The sequence below is a fragment of the Eretmochelys imbricata genome, chromosome 15, assembly GCF_965152235.1.
Source record: "Eretmochelys imbricata isolate rEreImb1 chromosome 15, rEreImb1.hap1, whole genome shotgun sequence".
Classification (NCBI taxonomy): domain Eukaryota; kingdom Metazoa; phylum Chordata; order Testudines; family Cheloniidae; genus Eretmochelys; species Eretmochelys imbricata.
In genome coordinates, this window is record NC_135586.1 from 29,834,264 (window position 1) to 29,855,370 (window position 21,107).

Here is a 21,107-nt window from a genome sequence, read left to right on the forward strand (position 1 = left end):
CCTCTCCGGGGCGGCCCAGTGGTTGGTTCGGCCGTGTCACGTGGGACAGGCGCCGGGTCCCCATTGGGCGCTGAGGGGCCTATCGGGGAGCTCCTGGGGCAGCAATCGAGCCTGTGAGGCGGTGAGCCGAGCTGCTGACAGACGAGCCCCGGCGCAGGTGCGGTGCGGGGCCGGGGTGCGGGGCCACCGCGGCCGGGGCCTCAGTCCCTGGTGGGCGTCGGGCTGGAGGCCCAGGCGTCTCCCCGGCCTGAGGCCCCGCCCCCGCGGTGCCGCTGTGGGGGGCGCCGCTGGGGGCGTGTGAGGGCGGGGCGGGGCGCCGGAGGCCTGTGGCGTGCGGGGCTGGGCCCTGGTGCCGAGGGCGATCGGGGGACTTGGGCCGTTGAGGTGTCGGCCCAGCACGAGCCCTTCAGAGGCCTCTCGCCTTTTTCCCTTCGCAGGCGAAGCAGCGGACATGCTGGCCAAGCCGCTGACGCTCTCTGCCCCGGGGAAAGCTATTCTCCACGGGGAGCATGCTGTGGTGCATGGCAAGGTAAAGCGCTGGGCTGCCGCTGACAGCCGGACGATGAAAGGCCCTTAGTTGAGGGGCAGCCGTGAACCTTTTGCTGGCTGTTCTGCACAGTGTCTCTGCCCCCTCACTCACGTCTCGCTTTTTTTGTGTGCAGGCAGCTTTGGCTGTGGCCTTGAACCTGAGAACGTTCCTTCAAATTAGACCCAGTAATAATGGAAAGGTCTTGATATGCTTGCCTAATATGGGAACCAGTTTAAACTGGGAAGCCGTCCGGCTCCGGACACTGCTAACGGCATTTTCAGGCAAGTGCTGTTAGAACAAAGGCAGTGCATGTCCATATATTTTAAAATCATGAAACCCCTGACTTCATCCTCTTTTCTGATGTGTGTCGGATTGTACCCCAACCGACTATTGCACTTTGCATGTGCTTGGCAACCGTCTTGTGTGTTAATGAGTGTTGTTGGTCAGCAGGTGGCTAGAAGCTACAGTGGGTTTAACTGATTAGGCTTCCCTCTCCCACCAAATTAGGTAGCTGGATTTACTAAGTGTATTCACACTCCCAGAGCCAGTGTTTTAACTGGTCCTCATAGTCCGCAGGCAGCAGATGCGCTGGGTGAGACACAAGCGATCTGCATCAGCAGGAGCTTGTTCCATCTTAACTACTATGATTCTAGCATGCACCATTTAAAAGGGGACAGAATAAAGTCTCTCTAGGTTAGCATGTAGGTGCTTTATCAGCAAACCCCAAGGGTCCCTGTAGTTCAGTGTCTTGTCTTGCAAAGTGTCCTGTACCAGTCACTTGTTGTAGAAATCTGTAATCACCTGCCTCCACACCCACCTATACTGTAAGACTTGTATGTCTTGTACCACACCTAGCACACATTAATGTGGTTGGCTCTGTATGAGTCAGAGATAGAGCCCTTTCCTGGTGTTTCATTTATGATGTTGCTGTGGGTGACATGAAAGAAGCAGTAGTTCAGTGTAGCTGGTGGTTTCTTCTCTCCCCCCTGCCCCCAGTAATCAGTTTGTGCGCTGAAGCATAGCGGCAGCTGTCTTTAATCTATTTAGTGTTACTGGACATGCCATTCTTGTAAATATCTCATTCTAATTTGAAACAATGTTTTTTAAGCTTTCTTTGTAAATGAATAATTCCACCACTGATTGCTTTCCTAGATGGCTTGGATGAATCTAAATGCCCCAGCCCAGAACAAATGGATGCACTGAAAGAGTTCGCAGGAATCACTACTGGACTTTCAGCCACTGAGAGCCTTGGTACCCTTGCATTTCTCTATCTGTACCTGTCTATTTCAGCTAAATATGGGTAAGAACATAGTCCTCCTCAGAAATGAATGCAGTATCCTAGGTGTGCATGGTTCCTGTTAAATTTCTATTCTAATTTCTTGTGAAATTACAGATCTCTAAAGCTAAAATAAGAAACTAAAGGAGGGAAACTTTCCTTTGTGTTCTTAGGCTCTTATCTTGTTAGTAACTCTGAGGTGAAATAGCTAAATTGTGCTGAGTGGGTTGGAAATCAGCAAGGATATGCCCAAAACATGATTAGTCATAACTGAGAAATAGTGCTAATCTTCTAACGGTGGTTAACACAACAGTTGACAATGCTACAAACTATTAAGAGGGCTCTAGAAATGTGATCGGCTGTACGTACTAACGATCTCAGCTGTAGCAAGAGAAACACAATCCTGAGCTCAGTTTTGGCAGTGAAATAATCAAATATTGAAGCATTGTACAGGTCTCTAGCTACATAGGGCTTCATATCACAGCTGCTCTGAACATCTTGGTGATAGTAGGAGTTGAGCTGTGATCAGCCTATTCTAAAACCACATGTCCTTCCCGCTTTAGATAATGGAAATTCTCCTTCGCTTTTAGCAGTAGGGAGCCTATTACACATACATATGCAGTTCCAGTTCTATCAAAGAGAGGACAACAGTACAGATACTAGCCAGCTTATTACAATAGTAAAATGTAAACCTACTGTTACTGATGTGGGATCTTAAAATGTTTTAAAAATATATTTCCAAAAATCTGAAGGGTATATTTATGGTGTTCTATTAATAAATCACCCCTAGCACTGGGATAAAAACCAATGGAAATGAGAAATCCAATTTAGCTAGGCTTTCTTCTAGCACAATGGATTTGCAAAGCTGCTCAGCTGTGCTAGCTGAAAGTTCAGGAGGCCCATGTCTGTCATATACTTGTGTGTATGCTGACGCCACCAGTTGGCTGGTGGTGTGATCACAGCAATTTTAGTTTGCATCTGTTGCCTTTGATCTCCAGAATGTTATTGGCATTTTATGCAATGCATTTTAATGTGTTTCAGACAGATACCAAGCGTGGAGATAGTGGTGTGGTCTGAGCTGCCCACGGGAGCTGGGCTAGGCTCAAGTGCTGCCTATTCTGTTTGTTTGGCAGCTGCCCTGTTGACTGCATGTGGAGCCATTGGCTGCCCATTAGAGGAGGAGAAGTCCATTGTCAGGTAAAGCATCTGAAAAGCCTGTGTATCTTGGGTGTGTAGAATTGGGGTAGCATAATGTTCCCTAAATCTCCAGTGAGAAGCAAATGAATGTTGCTTGTTTCTTAACTTCATATTCCTGTCTCTCTGAGCTGATGGCTTGAAGTTAGTGACCTAGTGTCAGGATACAAAATGTGATTCCAAGACATTACCTGTTAAAAATGTTCTGCTTTAGTGCCTGTAGCAATGACTTACAAGATTATGCAGGTACACAGAGCTGAGCAATGAGACCTCTGTCCCCTAATATATTTTTCAGCAAACTTCTATCTGATCATACAACATACTGTACTAGCAAAAATGCATCTTCCAAATTATACTGGAAGTGGTGTAAACATCTGCATCTCTTAATTGTAATTGGTAGTTTGGATGCAGTGTAATTTTCAGTTACAGTTTGAATGCAAAAGGGTAAGTGAAGCTTCAAGAGGTCATCTTTCATAGGGTCTTCACTTAACATTGCAGAAAAAAATATAACAAGATAGGTGAACTCGTGTAAACTTAACATACATTCCTATATCTATGGAAGCCCCTTTATGGCCCTGTTCACCATCTTCTACCCTCTCATCAAAACGCACTTGTGCTGTGAGGTCTGTAAACTTGGATCTTCCCCTGAACCTGATTGAGCAGGTAAAGAATAAGACCATGTAACAGTTAACCTCAACAACTGCATAAGATTGGCCATACTGGTCTGGCATGATCTCCCTTCCGTAGTCCTTGCCTTCCCAACCCTTCAGCCCTCCTGCAGGGTCCCACCATCTGTCCTTGTGTTTAATTAGGACAGCAATTGCCAGTTCACAAGCCTCCACTGAAGACACTACATGGGCACAGGGGTGTGCCTGTGCCCATCCCCTGAGTTGCAGACAGAGGGACAAGGTGGTTATTTCTCCATAGAGTTCAGTGTACATAGGGTGCTGGAGGAGCAATAATTAACCTTTCTGATTTCTTCGGGAAGTTGTATCCGTTTGTCCTTTACAAGCTGTATGAGTAACGAGGCATTTGCCAGCAAGGCCTGGCGTTGTATTGCCCAGTAAATTATGCATCAGTGCCAGTAGTCCTACACCTTGGTGACACCTTTTCTTCCGTCTTCATCAGAGGGGGAGAATCCAGTTTAGCATTAGACAGAAGAGCCATCAATGGTTAAGAAAATAATCCTGCTTGAAGAATAGTCACAGCCCCAAGCAGTTAAGGGACACCAGCCAAAAGTGTTTTGAGACCAGATGTTTGGCAGCATCCTTGTCAACTACAGTGACAAATGAAAAGTATCCTTGAAGTGCAATATCCTAGAGAAGGAGAGGAAAGCATCACTCCCAAAGAATGCCCTGTGATGGGGCAGTGAGTAGTGATGAGTCAGGACTGGTTTAGTTTGTGCTTTAGCCACAGGTTGCACATGTTGGCTTAACCTTCCACAGAAATATAATTTTTACTCTTCTTTCTCCCTTTCCCCTTGTAAAGGTCTGTGATTCTAATCCCCACTGCCAAACAGTGCAGTCTGTTCACTTGCAACTTTTAATATTTGCCCTTGCATTATGCAGCTGTGAAGTAAGGAGCTGTGTGTGAAATGCAAGCTGTTCAGGCTCAGACACCTCCCAGTGAGATGAAGATCTCTGCATGAAGGGCAGACACGTGTTCTTTTGGAGAGCTGCATCCATTAACGTTATGGTGCAACACTTGATGCCGCTCTAGTTGGAATTGATTTTAATATTTCCATTATCGACCTTGATTTTTAGGCCTTAATATCTAACATTTCAAACTGCATTGGTCTCTCATATTTGGAGCACAATGGGAGCCAATACAGGGTGTTTTTATTAATGACACACAATATGCCCGTAACATGGCTCTTTATAAAGTGGTGACTGAGCAGAAGAAGGCTTAAATTGCATGTGCCTTGAGAATTGTGTCTTTAAATAAGAGGTATTAAGAGAATTTGGTGCTGGGCCAGAGAGTACTGGGATCAAGGGGTCTCAGTTTAGCCACAAAGCAGTAGGCACTACTGCAATAAATAGTAGAGAATGGCCATTCATGAAACCACCTCCCCCTTACTCCATTACTGTGACTCTACATTAATGCTATGGGAGAGAAGGTAGATCGGTCCCCACACCCGTCTGAATTCTTGGCCTCTTTTCTAGTAACTGTCAGCAATGCTGACAACTCTGACCATTGCTAGTGTGATGTAGGCCGCAGGATCCACCAACTCATTTTGTATACACCAAACACTGATCGGACACTACTGATCTGGATCAGTACCAGCAACCTACAGTTGAAGGTTCTATGTCTCCTTATGAGCCCTCCAGCCCTCATCACCCCACTCCACTCTATAAATACTTAGAACTCATATACGCACATCAAGTCCATTCACAGTGCCGTATGTTCTGCATGCTCGGCAAATTCCACAAACCCACCTTGTGCACTCAGAACAACTGCTCCAACAGACTAGTGCACATTGACACTGATATTAATATCCGATGTCTCAGCATCAATTATAGTCTGTACAGTTCAAAGTTAGCTTTTGGTGCAGTGAGAATATGAATTTGACAGGTTTTTAGAGTACAAGGCCCAAAATAGGAATTACTTGATAGGGCAGAAGAACATCGGTTTTGTGTAGGCATCATACAGTCTTTAGTGTAACAATGAGAATAGTTGGTGAACCATACTGAAGCAAGGGACCAATACTGGGATCCCACCTGCTTCCTGGCAGTGTGTTCCTGTATCTCCCCACTCCTTGAGATCTCGTCAGTTGAGATCTCATCGGCAAACATCTCTTTATCCCTCTTATGCCTAAAGTCTCTCGATTTTTCTCACTGCTGTTTAATCCTGTGAAGCATTTTGGGATATGGATCATACAAACACTGTTTAAAAGTAGTTGTAATTAGCTGTAATACTGACCTGCTTTTAATACTCCCTTGCTGAAGGGCTGGCCTTTTTCGCTGCACATTCTAGTTAACGTTAATCTTCACCAGTGCATGACTGCCATTTTCCTCTCTTCTCCAACCTGTGTTTCACATCATGTACAAATAGTAATAATATATGGATTACAATACTGCTTTTAGGCCAGAGCCCCACTGTTCCTGGCACTATACAAACAGATAACTATGAGATGGTCTCTGCCAAGCAGAGTTTATAACTTAAATTTAAGATGAGACAACAGGTGGATGCAGCAGGCAGACGGGGAAGCATGAGGAATAGTGCTTAGTACGTCTCATTTCCCTAGCTGCTAGGGTGCTGTGATTGTTCCTCACGTAGAATGATTTTCTTAACCATTGATGGCTCTTCTCTCTCAGCTGGATTCTCCCCCTCCGAGGAAGGGGGAAGAAGAAAAGTGGCACTGAGGTGTATGCCTACTGGCAAAGAAGCATATTAAACATCTAATTACAGTATCAGTGAGGAAAGGAAGTATTATCCCCATTCTTACTGATAGAGACCCAGAAGCCAAGAGTCCAATGTTACGTTCAAGACCACAGAAGGAGTCTGTCAGATCCAGGTGTTCCAGGGATCCAGCCCTTTGCTTGCACTGCTACACTGCCTTTTTCGGGTGGACATTTAATCAGACTCAGCAGTGACGCACACAGCTCTGCTTGGAACCTTCCAGAACATTTCCTCACGTGATGCTTTCAAGGTGCCAACGCTCTGTAGCGGTTGCTGCGTTCATACTGATTCCATCCTGTGATTGTTAGAAGCAGATGCGCTTAAGTGTGTGGCTTAGATACGAAGGTGATAGTATCTTGGATGGCAGTGCTGCTTTTACTGGGCCGAGCACTACTTCATCCTGTTAATTTGTGTGGGGGTTCATTTCCCCTCCCCCGCGAGGTGTCCCCCTTGACATGCTGCGCTTCAGTCTGCTCATGTGATTCCTGCTGCTCTTTATGGCTAGTGGACTCCTTGGTTCCTGTGGCATGTTGCCCACTTGTAGTAGTTTTAAACTGTTTTCTTGCCTTTCAGGTGGCCTGAGGAGGAGTTGGATTTAATTAACAGATGGGCCTTTCGGGGAGAGCAGGTCATCCATGGCAAGCCTTCTGGTGTGGATAACTCTGTAGCAACTTGGGGTATGTATTTTTCAGTCTCAATCCATTCCTCTTTGGCTCTGAATACAGGTGCTGTCACTGTCAGAGTAGAAGAGGCCACTACTTGGGCATTGGGAATGATGGCTTTTCCAGTCCCCTTCGCACACTGCTGCATAGCTGGTGCAGGGAGATCGGATGGGATTTGCCCTGGGTACAATTCCTAAGTAGCACTTCACCAAAGAATCCAAAGGGCCTCACAGACTGCAGTGAATCTAAGTGGGCTTTCAGTATGCCTCTCAAATCGCTCACAGCCCTTTATGCAGGGAGTTTTGACTATATAAAAATGTGTCCAAAATCCATCCTGCAGACTGACTGTTCAACCCCAGTCTCTGTCCTCTCGGCAGACACTGGATTAGAAAGGGAAGAGCACAAGTAAAGCCTCGTCCCTACACCATCTTAGTACCAAATCCTCTTCTGTAGTTTTCCTCTGTGTTGTTGCCAGCCTGCTCTAGTAGAAACTCGCTGCTTATTGATGGCATAGAATGAAGGTAACGTTACCCCAGAATAAACCTCTCGTACATGTTAGTAACATTACATGTTAGTAATACTTTTCGCCGCCTCAGGAGGGAGAGAGAATGGTCTGTTGAACTGGATGGGGTGGGGGGAAGGAACCAGAAACTCCCAAGTTCTGATTCTAGCTTTGACCTTGAAGTCATGCTTTCTTTCTGTGCCTCTGTTTCCTTATTTGTTTCCCTATTCCCTATTTGTAAAATAGGAGTAATGCCTCACAGGGGTGTTGGGAGGCTTAATTCACTAATCTCTGACTCACTATATGAATCTCCCTCGTTCACATTAATGCCTTGGAAGAGGAGCCCTCATGGAAATAACTGGAATTTACAAATTATGGAGCAAATAAATATAAATTAAAAAAAAAAAATCTTGCTGCAGTATAATGCTTTGGAAAACGTTCATACTTGGTCGCCTGTACCTTAGTCTTTATTATGTGCAAGTGTGCTGTGATGCTTTTTGCGAGAGTGTTTATTAATAATCAGACTTCATCACAGCTACTCTGTCAAAACATTGGGAAGTGGATAACGAAGTAGCAAGCTTGCTGACTGGTGGGGTTCTGTTGGGTTACTAACAGTTATTCTTCACAAATATTCACACTCTGCGCTGAATCTGGTGTTTAATGTGTTTAAATCTACTCCAGAAGTCTTCATTTGATTCTTACTTCGTTATTTTAGACCAATGAAGACTTGATTCTAACCTAACTCTCTCCATTTGAAATATCTCTTTATTTTCTATGGCCCTCAGTACAGGAAAGCAAAGGGTGAAGGCACCAAGTTACTCATATTTGGGCCAGATCTCCCACTGAAGTTAATGGAGCTCTGCCTGTTCACACCATCTGAGGATCTAGCCCATTGTTTTGCCTGTGCTTCTTGCAATTAACTTCTCATGCTGTAGGTTAGTTTCTGCAGATGAAAGTCCCTATATACTTATTATTTTCAGATGTGTTGCATACTATGACTATATATGTATTTTACTTTAGGTGGAGTACTCAGATTTCAGTCAGGAAAAATCACATCACTGAAGAGGTAATATTAAAATTATATACACACACAGAACATATCTGTGTAGAGTTTATGGTCTAAAGGTATGAGAGTAACAAAATAATGCTGAACAGTGTGAGTAGGAATCTTGCAGCCAGAACCCTGTATTGGACCTATCTGGTAGCTTTAATATCTTGAAAACCAGTTTTGTTGTCTTGGGTTGGAGAAGAATGAGACCAATGAAATGTCTGGTTATTGTCTGAAGTTAGATTATAAGGCAAAAGTTCAATATTAATTTCATGGCCTTATAGGCAGCAGGATCAAGTCAGCTCCTAGCAGCAAATGACCTTTTAAAAGAACAAAACAAAATCACAATTTCTTGCATATTGAATTTTAGAACTGTACAAAAACCAAGCTGTAAAGCGAGAACAAATCCTGGTTCAGAATGCTCTCTATACCTCCAACCAATGAACTATAATCCAATGCCATTAAAATCTTTCACGGTGCATGAAATTGCTCTGTTAGCAGTTAATGTCTCCGGCTGGCTGGTCTCACGAATGGTGTTTCAAAGGAAAGATATTTTAGCTGAAAAACATGGATCTCAGTAAGCATGTTTGTCACATTTGTAGAACCAGAACAGTTGTATCAATGTATGTGTAACTGAGAGCACAGAGTCCCAACCCAGCAAAGCACTTGAGCACCTGCTTACTGACATTAACAGGACTTCTCGTGCTTAAGTATGTTGTTAGATTATGGTCTTAAATAGCCAGCCTGTTCTAGAGGGGTGATAGTCCAACAGCCAGACTGTCTACTTTGACCGAGATCTTCTTGATGCAGTAGAGAAGGGAAGCTCTCATGTTTTGGCTCCTTGTTTCTCTGCTCGTCTTCATTCCAGACTAGGTTAGAGCAGTCTGTAGGTGAGATGGACCTAAACAAGAGGAGTCTAGAGTGCTGTGGTAAAAACCTGGCACCACCTTCAGATACGTTTTTTTAAAATGGAGGGTTTTATTGATTATACATTTTTAAATATTTAAATCCAGTAAAGTACAGTAGTCTTTGTATTTTTTGGGCGCAAAGGGACAAATGGTGAGGAGCAAATTAACTTTGTTTCTGCTAAAATGATCAGCAGTGAAACAGTTAACCATGTTGATAATAAAACGGACACCATTAGACTTCAGAGCAGACAAATCAAAATGGCAGTTCACAGCTCTCAAAGCTCTCAAAACACAGGAAGATGTCACTGCATCAGTTTATATTAGCCTCACATTTTCAAGTTTATTTTCATGATCCCAAGAGGTAGGCACTTTTTAAAAAGGTGGAGATTCTAGAGCCTAATTATGTAGCAGAGTTTGTGGCTCTGGAATAGTGGAATACATTGGGTCCTGCCTGTACGTGTAGATATTACATGCATTAAGGTTGTTTGACCATGGCATGAACGGGGGAGTAAATTTGTTGATGGATGTGGAATAAACCTTGGACATTGCCCAGTTATCAAGAGGAAAATGAATTTCAGAATGTTTGTTCTGTTTTCAGAGTGCCAACTCTAATGATCTTATTGACCAACACAAAAGTCTCTCGGAGCACCAAGATCCTTGTGGCAGGTGTCAAAGACAAGATCCTTAAGGTGCAGCATCTTTTTGGTTGATGACCGTGACCTGGAAGCGCATCTATTAATTGAGCCAACCCAGTGGTAGCACGGCAGTACATTGATTGTTAGGGGGTGGGGAGAGTTGACCTGCACTTATGAGTAATCCCAGGATCCCTTCCATGGGGGGTAGCAGGGTGTGTATTTGTATGGATTTCTTGGAAGCTGTTGTTAAGTGGTATTGCTATGTTGCTCCTGGCATTACTGCGGCATGAGCAGGGGGAAGAGAAAGGGCTTCCCCCTCCCACCCCCAAAAAGGAGTAGGTCAAAATATACTCACTAAGGTGATGCGTTGGATATGACACTGACTGTGGAGTTTTTATGTCACTCCAGGCAAGTCAGCTTAACAGGACTCCTCCAGAAGTTGTCCCTATTATCTGGCTTTCTATGCTCAGTGGCGTGGAGTCTCGGCTACTATGCAATTCTGATATAAAGGATTTATTTCTCATCATTCCCCATGATGAGCAGCTATTAATCCAAACTCTGTGCCAGGACTTCCCTTTTTTTAACTAAAATGAGGACCTGGCCATGACCCTTCCTGTTGTTGCAGTGACAAGCAGCTTGGTGAACCCCAAGCATTTAAAAAATCGTGTCTGGCTCCAAAGAATCAAGAGTCTCATTAAAACTCATGAGATTTTTAAAAGGCTATTTTTTCTTTTATAATTTGCCTTCTGAATTTTAGAACCTTTCAAGTTTTGTTTCCAGGCTTGTCTCTGCAACCAGAGGGCTAGAAGCTTTTTTGGTGAAAATATCTGTTTTTCATTTAAAAAAAAAAAAATAAAAAAAAATCCCTAACTCTAGGAGCTTGGGGCTTTAAGAAAAATGCCAAACATCATTAGTCTCTCAACAAAATCACAAGAGTTTGCAACCCTGAAATACCCATCTTAACTGTGTTTCTCTCTTCTTTTGCTCTGATGCCCCAAATGTGACCAGCTTCTGCTTTAGATCCCTTATTGCACATGAATTGTCCAGTCTCAGAGGGCTTGGCCCACCTCCAGCACAATAGCAATGAAGCCACGGAACACCACAGAGCTGTCTTCATGTCTCTCATTTTTCTTCTTGTCACAGTTTCCTGCTATAATGAACCCAGTGCTTGCCTCAATAGATGCAATTTCTCACGAGTGTGAAAGTGTTCTAGAAGCAATGGCTGTGAGTCCATCACAGGATTATTACCCTGTGCTAGAGGTAAGGGACTCTTTCGCCTGTATTTTTAGACACTGTTATAGTCGCACATCAAAACATCGTTTAAAGATCGTTAAGGTTGGGAGAGATTTCGATAGCAGGAAATGTTCAGTTCAGAGTGAACCACAACGTACGTCCGTTGTCATTAATACGCTCCCTATGTCTGAAGCAGTTAAGGTACTGTTGCTACCTCCTGTGTATAAAACTTGTTTGCTTTTATTATTCTGTCAGAGCCGTACATTTCATTTCCCTTCGTTGAAGGGACACAGAGTTAGTTCAGGATCAAAATGTCCCCTTCCTTAGAATAGTTTGTGATTTGATGGCCAGTAGCTCTTTATAAAACTACCATTCTCATTACTGCCAAAGCCAATATGGAAGCACAAAACTCAGCAGCCGCCGTTTCTGATAGACTAGTTAGAAACCAGCCCCCGCTTTGTGCTTGTCCTGTCTCCAGGCTCAGGAGAGCAGATAGCAATTGTTGTGCCCAGAACTGTTTTGACGTTGATGCATGCAGTGAATAAGATCTGTGTTCATTTTGGCTCCATTCAAAGCACAGGGAGGCTGTTGTGGAAACGACTTTCAAATTTAAAGACTTATTTTTTTTCCCCTCCGCACAAATGTACGGGGTAGTGTCCTCAGTGTTCTGATCATAATGAAGTAATTATTAGTTAGTGTTGGGAAAACTTAATTCATCGACTGCATCTGCTGGGACATGTTTTATTATGGGCAGGTGGATGAACCCACATCTGGTATGGGATCAGGGGAGTCCCATGTGCTAAATGCTGAATGCTTAGGGTGCTCAGAAACAGAGGTGTTGATGGGACAGAATTCAAGCAACAAGGGACATAAATTGCAGTGACCTGCTTTATTGCAAGAACAGCTGGCTGCTGCTTCTTCCATTCCTGGAGGTGTTGATAGATAGCGAGGTGTCCTGTTTTTCTCTTCCCACCCACACAAAACCTTTCCTCCTCGATTGCAATAAGGAGTCACCTTTACTGGTGGGAATGCAGATGCTCTACCCAACGTCGGTTCACAATCAGTTTTCACCAGGAGAGGTTTGAAAGCGTAGCTTTTGTTTCCATCGCCCCTCGCTTGTGTTTCTTGCTGTATCCGGTTGTGAAGGCTGGAGCCTCCGGTGGAACAATGAGCGATCTGCCTCCCTTTGCAGTAGGGCCTTGCTGCCGTGGATGGAACAGTGGTGAACAGGTGGAGATGCGTGCATGTACCCGTCATCTCTGGGGAAGAGAAAGATATGGGGATATCGCAAGGCCAGACAGAGATGGTGTCAGGAAGTGAGCCTGGCAGATGGCTGAGGAACAACAAAGGCGGTGACAGTTGTGACAGGCTCAAAGTCTGGGTCAGAAAGAGCACTGAGGGCCATGGAGAACGAGTGGAAGCCTTGTGCTAACACACAGGACTGGTTTTCAGGACTCCTGGGTTCTCTGCCGCACAAATCCTGTTTGAATTTGAGCAGGTCGCTTAAGTTTTCCATCTCAGTGTCAGTTCTCCAGTCCATAAAATGGGGCTAAGGTTCCCTTTCCCGCAGAGGTGCTTCGAGACTTCCATTATTAGTGGCTGTAAACGCTGTGAGGTCCAAGGAGAGAGATGGCTATCTCGATGCAAAGTTGTGCCACGCTGTTGTCATGCAACACAGTGCTTATTCAGAGCATAACGGTTGGCATTTTCTCCCTCACATTTTCATGCTGAGGCTCTCCTGTGCTACGCTACCAGTCTCCATTCAGAGCCACTTATAGTGCTGTATAGTCTCATAGAGTACATTCCTTAGGAAAGAGAGAGCTGCTGAGAGAGCTGTGTGCTGTCAAACCTGCAAATGGCTTTAGTGGGTGTCCTATGTGAGATGAGTTTGATAGGTCTCACTCCAGTTCCCAAGGGCCTGTATCAAAATTAGGATTTTGCTTTTACCACTGCACCAAGATGGTAGAATGATTTCATATGAAAGCTGTGTTCTGTGTAACGTAGTGGAGTGCTACGTAATGGTTAGACCAGGAGACTGAGTCTGAACTCTGGGGTCTGTTCCCGGGTTTGCTACTGACTTGCAGTGTGACCTGAGACAATTCACTTCACCTAGGTCTTTCATCCGTCCAGCAGTCAAATGAAAGGAGGGTTGTGAGGTTTAGCTTGAAGAGTGCTTTGATATCCCCAGATAAAAGAGAGGTCCTGTTTAAATTACAAGGAGGAGGAATGCTGCAGTAAGTTGGTTTCTGTTTGTCTTGTGTCTGAAGAGCCCACAGAGGCATGGTTGATGTATGCTGCATACATACATATCTATATTTTTGACTGTTGCTGTAGCTGAAATGTGCAGTTCTGGACATCTTTGTACTTAAGCCATTGAACTAGTCTACTGTGTCATAAGCTGTCATCTGACTCCTAGCAGATTTTGGATTGGAATATGACAGGTGTCTTGGATCATCATAGGCAGCATTGTGCCCTGCACTCAGGCATATAGAGGCCCCTGGATGGACGTCCGTCCAATCCAGTGTAGGGAGCATGCAGCGCATACATGCTAAACAGTGCTGGCTAATCCATCTTCCCTCATTTATCTAAAGTACGTTGCAAATTGGTGTGTGTGAGGGGCGGGGGAGTATTTTTGCATCCTCCAATACCCACGTGGTGTTTACAGGAGACCCATGCGGGGCTGGATAGGGAGCCACGGTGACTGACACCTTCCGTGCTGTCCTGTAGCTCCTAGCTCTGTGTAGTCAAAGCGTCATCCGAAGGTGAGCCACTAACTGCAGCCTGTGCTTCTCAGAAGTCAGGTGGAGGCGTGGCAGAAACTCGCCATGGCACGCTGTGAAGAGACTGGCCCTGGGTATGGAAGAGAGCAAATCTCTCAAAGAACGTAGCGTACTTGGCCTGCTGGCTTTTCAGCTGGTCCCTAGTTAACATGGCCTGTGGCTGCCAGCTGCTCCTCTCTGCTACATTACGTCACTGAATCATGGCCCCGTTCTGTGTAAAACATTAAGGCTTCAGGATTTTGTGGCTAGCAAACTCTTACTTCCAACGCACCCCGTGCTGATGTATTTGAAAGGAAGGACAATCTTGTGGTTAAGGGAATTCTGGGTTCAGTTCCTGACTCTGCCACAGACCCACCGTGTGACCATGGGCAGGTCACTTAACCTCTCTGTTCCTTAGTTCCCCATCTGTAACATGGGAATGATGGTCATTCCTCTCTCCCACGCTCATTTGTCTGCCTGTTTAGACTCTAGGCCTTCCGGGTAAGGTCCGTCTCTTCCAGAATGTGTTTGTACAGCATCTAGTACAGTGGGGCCCGATCTTGGTGGGGGCTTCTGCGTACGGTCGTAATACAAATCATTCTTTCTGTGGTGGTCTCAGGTGGCAGGTGGATCCAGTTCAGAGCCAGAATGGCTAGTGTGACTGGCTAGAACTAGCAAGGGGAGGTGATGGGTGGGTTGAGCTTAACTGGGTCTGGGACTGTTGTTCTGGCTCAGGCTGCTCAGTCGCTGCCCACTGACCTGACCTGCTAATTATAACTTGTGCCCATTCATGTACACTTAACATCCTGTGTGTGGGCTTCTCGTGCTGCTTTAAGAAATTTCCTCTCTCATCCACTCTTGTCTCATTAGCCTGTTTTTCAGTGCTCCGCTGGTAATGGTCTGTGCCTTGTCTACGGCAGCATTTCAGCCAGCTGCTCCTTTCCAGTTAACTCCTTTAATTCTTAGCTTCCATTTTCTTAAACAAAAAAAACCCCCTCACTTTATTCTTGTAATTTTTAAATGTCGGTGTGCGCGTGTTTAGTTAGTTCTGTGCTAGCTGCCAGGTCAGCCCTGTGCTGTAACGTTCCGTGTCTGCAAGGCAGGCGCGCTATGAGCAGTGCAGGCTTCCCCCATCAACGTGCTCCAGCCAGTGTGTCCAGCTCATCTCTGGGGGAAATTGAGTCGTTCGGTCACCATGGCCCTTTCAGTCCTTCGCCTCTCTGAAGCTGCCATTCATGCTTCGTTTTGTGGTATTGGATACCTGTGCTCTGGGAGTGGACTTAGTTTCTCCAACTCATATTAAAGGACGCTGAACAGTTGTTGGGTTGTGATAACTTTGGACCCAGATTGCTAGGGGCTGTATTTGAACTGCTCACTAGAGGTGAAAGGGCCTGTATCCTGTTATCAATCTCCTGGGCCATTCATGTGTCCCTGCCACAAGCAACTAACTGTAGTAACAGCAGGATTTGGACATGAATAGTCCTGTAGCTATTGCAATATCCTGGCCCGCTGGAGACCTGTGTGAGAGAGTAGCCTCAGGGTTCTGGCTGCTGGCATTAGCTGGGCTTTTGAACGCTGCAGAAATCCTCTCTGCTTTGGAAAAAGGCTTGCTTTGTACTTCCATAGCCACAGATGGTCCCAGAATGGAGGACTTCAGGAAACATTTAAGAGCGTGACTTGGATTGGCCAACAAATATCTAGAGTACCTGCCTCATGCTGGGGGAAGCCCCTTGGTCTGGGTCCTGGATCTCTGCCCTGCAGTGTGGGGAGAAGTGCTGTATGATACAAACAAGTGAGATTTTGATGTTGTTTATCACTGCCTTGGCAGTGCCACTTTCTGTCACTGCAGTTGGACGGATTGCAGAATTGGCCAGGAATGGGAGAGATCCCAGCACGATTCCTTTCCCACAGCTAGGGAAGGATTTGTACAGCATCCTGTTCGGTGCATGCGTAGCAGGAGTGAGAGGAAGCAGGCCAAGACTACTGAGGGCTGAAGTTCACCGTGCCTGCAGTGATGGCAGCTCTCTGCGCCCTCTGCTTCCTTTGGCCTCTTTTTTTTTTTTTTTAAGACGTTATAAAATGAACTGATCTGTCCCCGCACAGTAGTCAGTGAGGGAAGGAAGAGGGAGCAGGGCTAGACTAGAAGTCTGAGGCTGCTGGTGGGCTCGGTCTCATTGTTCAGCATTTGCTTGTTCCTGAGCAGCCTTATGCTGTGTCGCAGTAAGATGGGTCAGTCTGTCAGTGACTTCCTAACAGGTCACTGTACACAGTACAGCTCTGCTTGCAGGCGCCTTGGAATAGCGACCTCTCTCGCTGGAAAAGAGACGTGTTCTGGATGATTGAGATCCAGAGCTGTCCTTAGGGGACAGCAAATTGGGGTGACATGCTTTGGGGGGGCCCTGTGGGCTGGCGCGATTGGCCGGCACCACGTGGGCAGTGTGTGAACTGCTGGCTGGGGGAGGCTAACCCCCAGCCCCGCCCCTTCCGCCCGAGGGAGAGCGCACAGTGACACTGCTGCAGCATCTCCTCCCCCCCCCCTCCCCCCCGGAAGGCGGGCTGCGTGGCCCCAGCCCCCTGGAGACCAGCAGTGCTGCCAAAGTGGGGTCCGGGGGGGGGCGGAGTGTGCGTAGGGCCACGCCTGGCTGCCTGGGGGGAGACAGTCTCCCTTACCCACCCACCCACCCCCGGTGTGGCCGATCCTGGAAGTGTCGGATTCGTCACTTCTGCCCTGGGCGCTGCACCCCCGCTAGGGCTGGACCTGCGATCCATGTGGTTTTGTTGTCTTTGCTTTGTTTTAAGGAGCTCTTCGATATAAACCAGCATCACTTAAATGTGATTGGAGTTGGCCATCCCTCACTGGACAGCGTGTGCCGAGTGACCGCCACGCATGGGCTGCACAGTAAGCTGACTGGTGCTGGAGGAGGTGGCTGCGCAATCACTTTGTTAAGACCAGGTCAGGAATCCTTACTTTACTACTAATCATTTAAATCTCTTCCTTTTATGTTGCCACAGAGACCTAAAGGGGCACTGTCGTAACAAAACAAAACAGCCTCGTCAGCACCTACACTTTTTAAACCGATTAAAAAAAAATTAAAACCTAATTTTTGTTCTTTGCTGTTCATAGAACTGTTTTACATTTCTCCAGCCAAGCTTGTGGAACTGGTTGAGTCATTTTCACTTTACTGAGACTGGTGGGAGCTCTGAGTAGATGGCTGGCAGAGCGGGGCCTTTACTATCACTGAACAGTGTCCGTGCTGCTGAAGTGCCCTTGGGTGTCATACCCTAAAAACGTGTCACTGCATCTTAACTGTATGGGAAATAGGTTTGTTGGGCTCTTTCACCTGTGTGTGTTAGGTGAGGGATAGACTAGCGGTGCAATATACTGGAGACTGTCCATGAACCGTGTGTATACTTCTGCTCTCTACTGGCTGGAATGAAAACTGCCCAACTGTTACACAGACCCTGTACTTCTAAGATTTTCCTTTAGCTCACTTGGTGGGATTCTTCTTTTGGAGCAGAAAGATCTGAGTGTGATGTATAGTAATAACTGTGTAAAATCTATCATGGTCATGAACATGGTAGAATAGTGGTTTTCAACCTGTGGTCCGCGGACCCTGGGGGGTCCACAGACTCTAAGACTTCCAAAGGGGTCCACATCTCCATTCAAAATGTTTTGGGGTCCACAAATGAAAGACGGTTGAAAACCACTGTGGTAGAATATCTAGGTAGGGACACTTGCACTGGTTTACTTACTAATTTTAAATGGGAATGTCCTATTTAAAGGGCAAAAAGGATGTATGTATAGACTGAAAATGACACCTCTCCGCACCTTTAGAATACCTCTCCATCATAGTGGGACCCTGAGACACTTGGCATACTAGCGACTACTGGATTCTAAAGTGCCCATTAATGTCCCCTACCAATGAAAACTTAAGTCAAACCTAATGGTAAACTGGCTGCTCGTTAATGTAAGAAGGAACAGATAAAATGTACCCCTATATGCCCCCACCCCAAACTTAGGACGTTTGATTCTTTTTCGTGGCGATACCATTTAGTCCATATTAAACATGCAGCAAGGCATTTCCATCTCCCAGTGGTGACCAAGCTGAACTTAACTGGCTGGTGTAACCTTCTTCCTGGCAGACACAGACCCATTGATGGTGGAAGCAGCCAGACAAGATCTCAGTGCCTGTGGATTTGAATGCTGGGAGACCAGTATTGGGGCGCCTGGAATATGTCTTCATTCGCTGTCTTCTTTGAAAGCAGAAGTTCTGCACGTCTTTAATGAGGTTTAAGATGACATGGACTTTGACTGTACCCTGCCTTCCTGCCCCTGCAAGTTCAGAGCTTCTTAACTCTTCACCGGAGTGGCCACCCATGGTGCCGAACACACTACAGAGTTTAGCTTACGTTGCCAGTCTGAAATATCTTGTCCCCTTTTCCATGTCTGTGGAAGTGTTGTGAACTGAGACACTGAACCGAGTTCAGACCTGGTGTAACTAACTGGGCAGCTCCACTGAAGACAGTGGAATTATTGCTCTCACCTACCCTAGCTGTGAGTCCGGCCCTGTGTCTCAACCTTGAAGCTGGATCTTGAATTTACTTGTAGTATAAACACTACAATGTTAACAGCGGGCACAAGAGGGAGGGGCGTTAACTCTGGTGTCCTGGCCAGCTTCCGGCTTGAGTAATTATGTGTTTTACCTCCCTTCCATGCATAGTGGGGTATCCGCTTCGCTTCGCCTGCCTCTTGAGGCCACGGTGAGGCTGGAGTAGTTAGTGTGCACAGAGTATCTATGAGAGTTTCTGGTGAAAGGCACCACAAAATGCAAAGCATGAGACTGCTCTGGTATTTCTACTAATGCTGTTAGAGGTACTGCTGAGATTTAAAAAAATTAAATGTCTCTTACCTGTGTCACTAACTGAATCTCAGATAATTAAAGATGAAGAAAGTGAAATTCTAATACTTTGCCCCATTTTTTAGTTTCCATTAGCACATCCCTTCTCTGTCTAGGCTGTTACATTACCCTCCATAGCCAATTGTCTGAGCAGGCTTGCTGTTTGTAGTCTCACGGTCTGGTTCTCACATTAATAACACCACAAAATCTGCAGGAAGATGTTTAAAGCCAAAAGCACTTTTCCTTTATTTTAATCTCAAGTCAGTATTTCTATTCATAGAAGATTTGTTCGAATCCCTGGGTTTTTGTTTTTCAAACAGTCTAAACGTTGGTCCCAAATGCGGGATGTTAAGGACATGTTCCTTTGGCTGGGAATGTAGAAGGTTATGTCAATGGATCTGTTACTAAAAAAAGAAAAGGAGTACTTGTGGCACCTTAGAGACTAACCAATTTATTTGAGCATGAGCTTTCGTGAGCTACAGCTCACTTCATCTGTTACTAGTCATCCTTCCTTAATGCCACTTCTTGGAGTGGGGTGCCAGAGGAGCTTGACCCATAAAGTAAATCAATTTCCACAATATTTTTGCAGTTTCTTAATTGATGCTAACTCTAGTCAAGTGATCTACTTCTCCAGTGCAGAGTCAGTATCTCTTCCATTACTTGTTTGGTAGCCTCCAGTTTTGGAATGGGCTGTTGTCCTTCACCCCTCAACTTCCATACCAGACACTTCTGACTGTAGATAGTGTCTTAATCAACAAATTGACACTTGACTGTGTTAAATGTAGATTGCAGCATGCATACTAGAATTAGCACCCTCCTCCCATTGCTTCTATATTGAGCCCTGGCTAGATAAGAGCCCTGTGGATGCCATTCACAATTGTAGTTCAGCACTGGCAATTGGCACTGTTGAAAAAGCTCCTTTCCCTTAATGCCCTGGTTAAGCATTCCCAGCAGCCCGTCCCTGTGGGGAGAACAAAAAGTCTAGGTTGCTTTCAACTGTTTTAGCACAATGGGTTAAAGAGCTGCCAATGGCTGGGGGAAGAAGGGGGGGACTTTACAAATTGTTATGCAGTGCAAATGGTGCTGCCTTTAGCATCTCCTACTGTGGGTTTTCTTGCTTTTTCAAGGGTTCCAGATGCTGTTTCACAAGACAGTCTGTTTCTTCAATGCAGCGTGAGCTGGATGGACCCACTAACTTGTTTTAGGGCCTGTCTACACGGGGAAATGTACTAGCAAAATATTCCAGGTACGCCTCCACATGGGGAGCCATAATGGTATAACTACAGTGGCATAATTATACAGATGGGGACTTTTACTAGTCTCCATGTAGACAAGCCCTTAGACTTCTGGGATATCTTTTATATGTAGGTTTCAGAGTAACAGCCGTGTTAGTCTGTATTCGCAAAAAGAAATGGAGTACTTGTGGCACCTTAGAGACTAACCAATTTATTTGAGCATGAGCTTTCGTGAGCTATAGCTCACTTCATCAGTATGCATCTGATGAAGTGAGCTATAGCTCACGAAAGCTCATGCTCAAATAAATTGGTTAGTCTCTAAGGTGCCACAAGTACTCCATTTCTTTTATAGGTAACAGCTTTGCTGAATGTCCTAATATGTAATCAAACAATGTGTATCCACCCCAAGAAAATCTCTGTTCTCCTGGGACCAGGGTATGTGACCTGTCCTATTAGGCTTGGCAGAAAATTTTTTTTCACTTTTTTATAATTTTGGCACCTGACACTGATGTATGTATGTTTGTTTTTTAAAGCATTTTTTAGACTTCTCTTTTTTAATTATTTTATTTTCACAGTTGCAGAAAATTATGCAGGGGGTCAGGTAATTATTTGGTTATGATAGATGCTGAGATTCAAAAAGTTAAAGCTGCGTATAACTGTTAAAACACAAATCGTCAACATCATGTGTCCAAATATACAAAGTAAATATCCTTAAATTAAACTCTCAAGTAGCACTTTTCTTACTCTGCCATCTGTAAATTTTGATTATCAATGGAAATGTTTTTGTCAATTTGTGTGTATAGAATGAAACTGACATTTTATCAATAAA

At 45.3% G+C, this 21,107-nt stretch overlaps 1 protein-coding gene across 4 annotated transcripts; it reads left to right on the plus strand.

Annotated features, from left to right (window-relative positions):
- Positions 1 to 35: 35 nt before the first annotated feature.
- Positions 36 to 20,499, plus strand: MVK (mevalonate kinase). 4 transcript variants are annotated; one of them, XM_077834871.1, is made up of 11 exons: positions 36 to 157; positions 438 to 529; positions 663 to 810; positions 1,682 to 1,829; positions 2,847 to 3,002; positions 6,972 to 7,075; positions 8,583 to 8,628; positions 10,117 to 10,207; positions 11,297 to 11,413; positions 16,945 to 17,098; positions 18,289 to 20,499. In XM_077834871.1, the coding sequence occupies exons 2-11, from the start codon at positions 452 to 454 to the stop codon at positions 18,438 to 18,440; spliced, it is 1,194 nt and encodes a 397-aa protein (XP_077690997.1). In that variant the 5' UTR covers positions 36 to 157; positions 438 to 451; the 3' UTR covers positions 18,441 to 20,499. The 4 variants fall into 4 exon arrangements, with proteins under 4 accessions (XP_077690997.1, XP_077690998.1, XP_077690996.1 ...); XM_077834872.1 differs by lacking the exon at positions 663 to 810 and having other exon boundaries at positions 118 to 157; XM_077834870.1 differs by lacking the exon at positions 36 to 157 and having other exon boundaries at positions 332 to 529.
- Positions 20,500 to 21,107: the final 608 nt, after the last annotated feature.

What these genes read in the sequence shown, in the direction of transcription:
- MVK (XM_077834871.1), top strand. Translation starts at nt 452, where the DNA reads ATGCTGGCCAAGCCGCTGACGCTCTCTGCCCCGGGGAAAGCTATTCTC. An exon ending in TAACTCTGTAGCAACTTGGG is followed by an intron (nt 7,076 to 8,582) that starts GTATGTATTTTT and finishes ATTTTACTTTAG; the next exon opens with GTGGAGTACTCAGATTTCAG. An exon ending in TCAAAGACAAGATCCTTAAG is followed by an intron (nt 10,208 to 11,296) that starts GTGCAGCATCTT and finishes TTCTTGTCACAG; the next exon opens with TTTCCTGCTATAATGAACCC.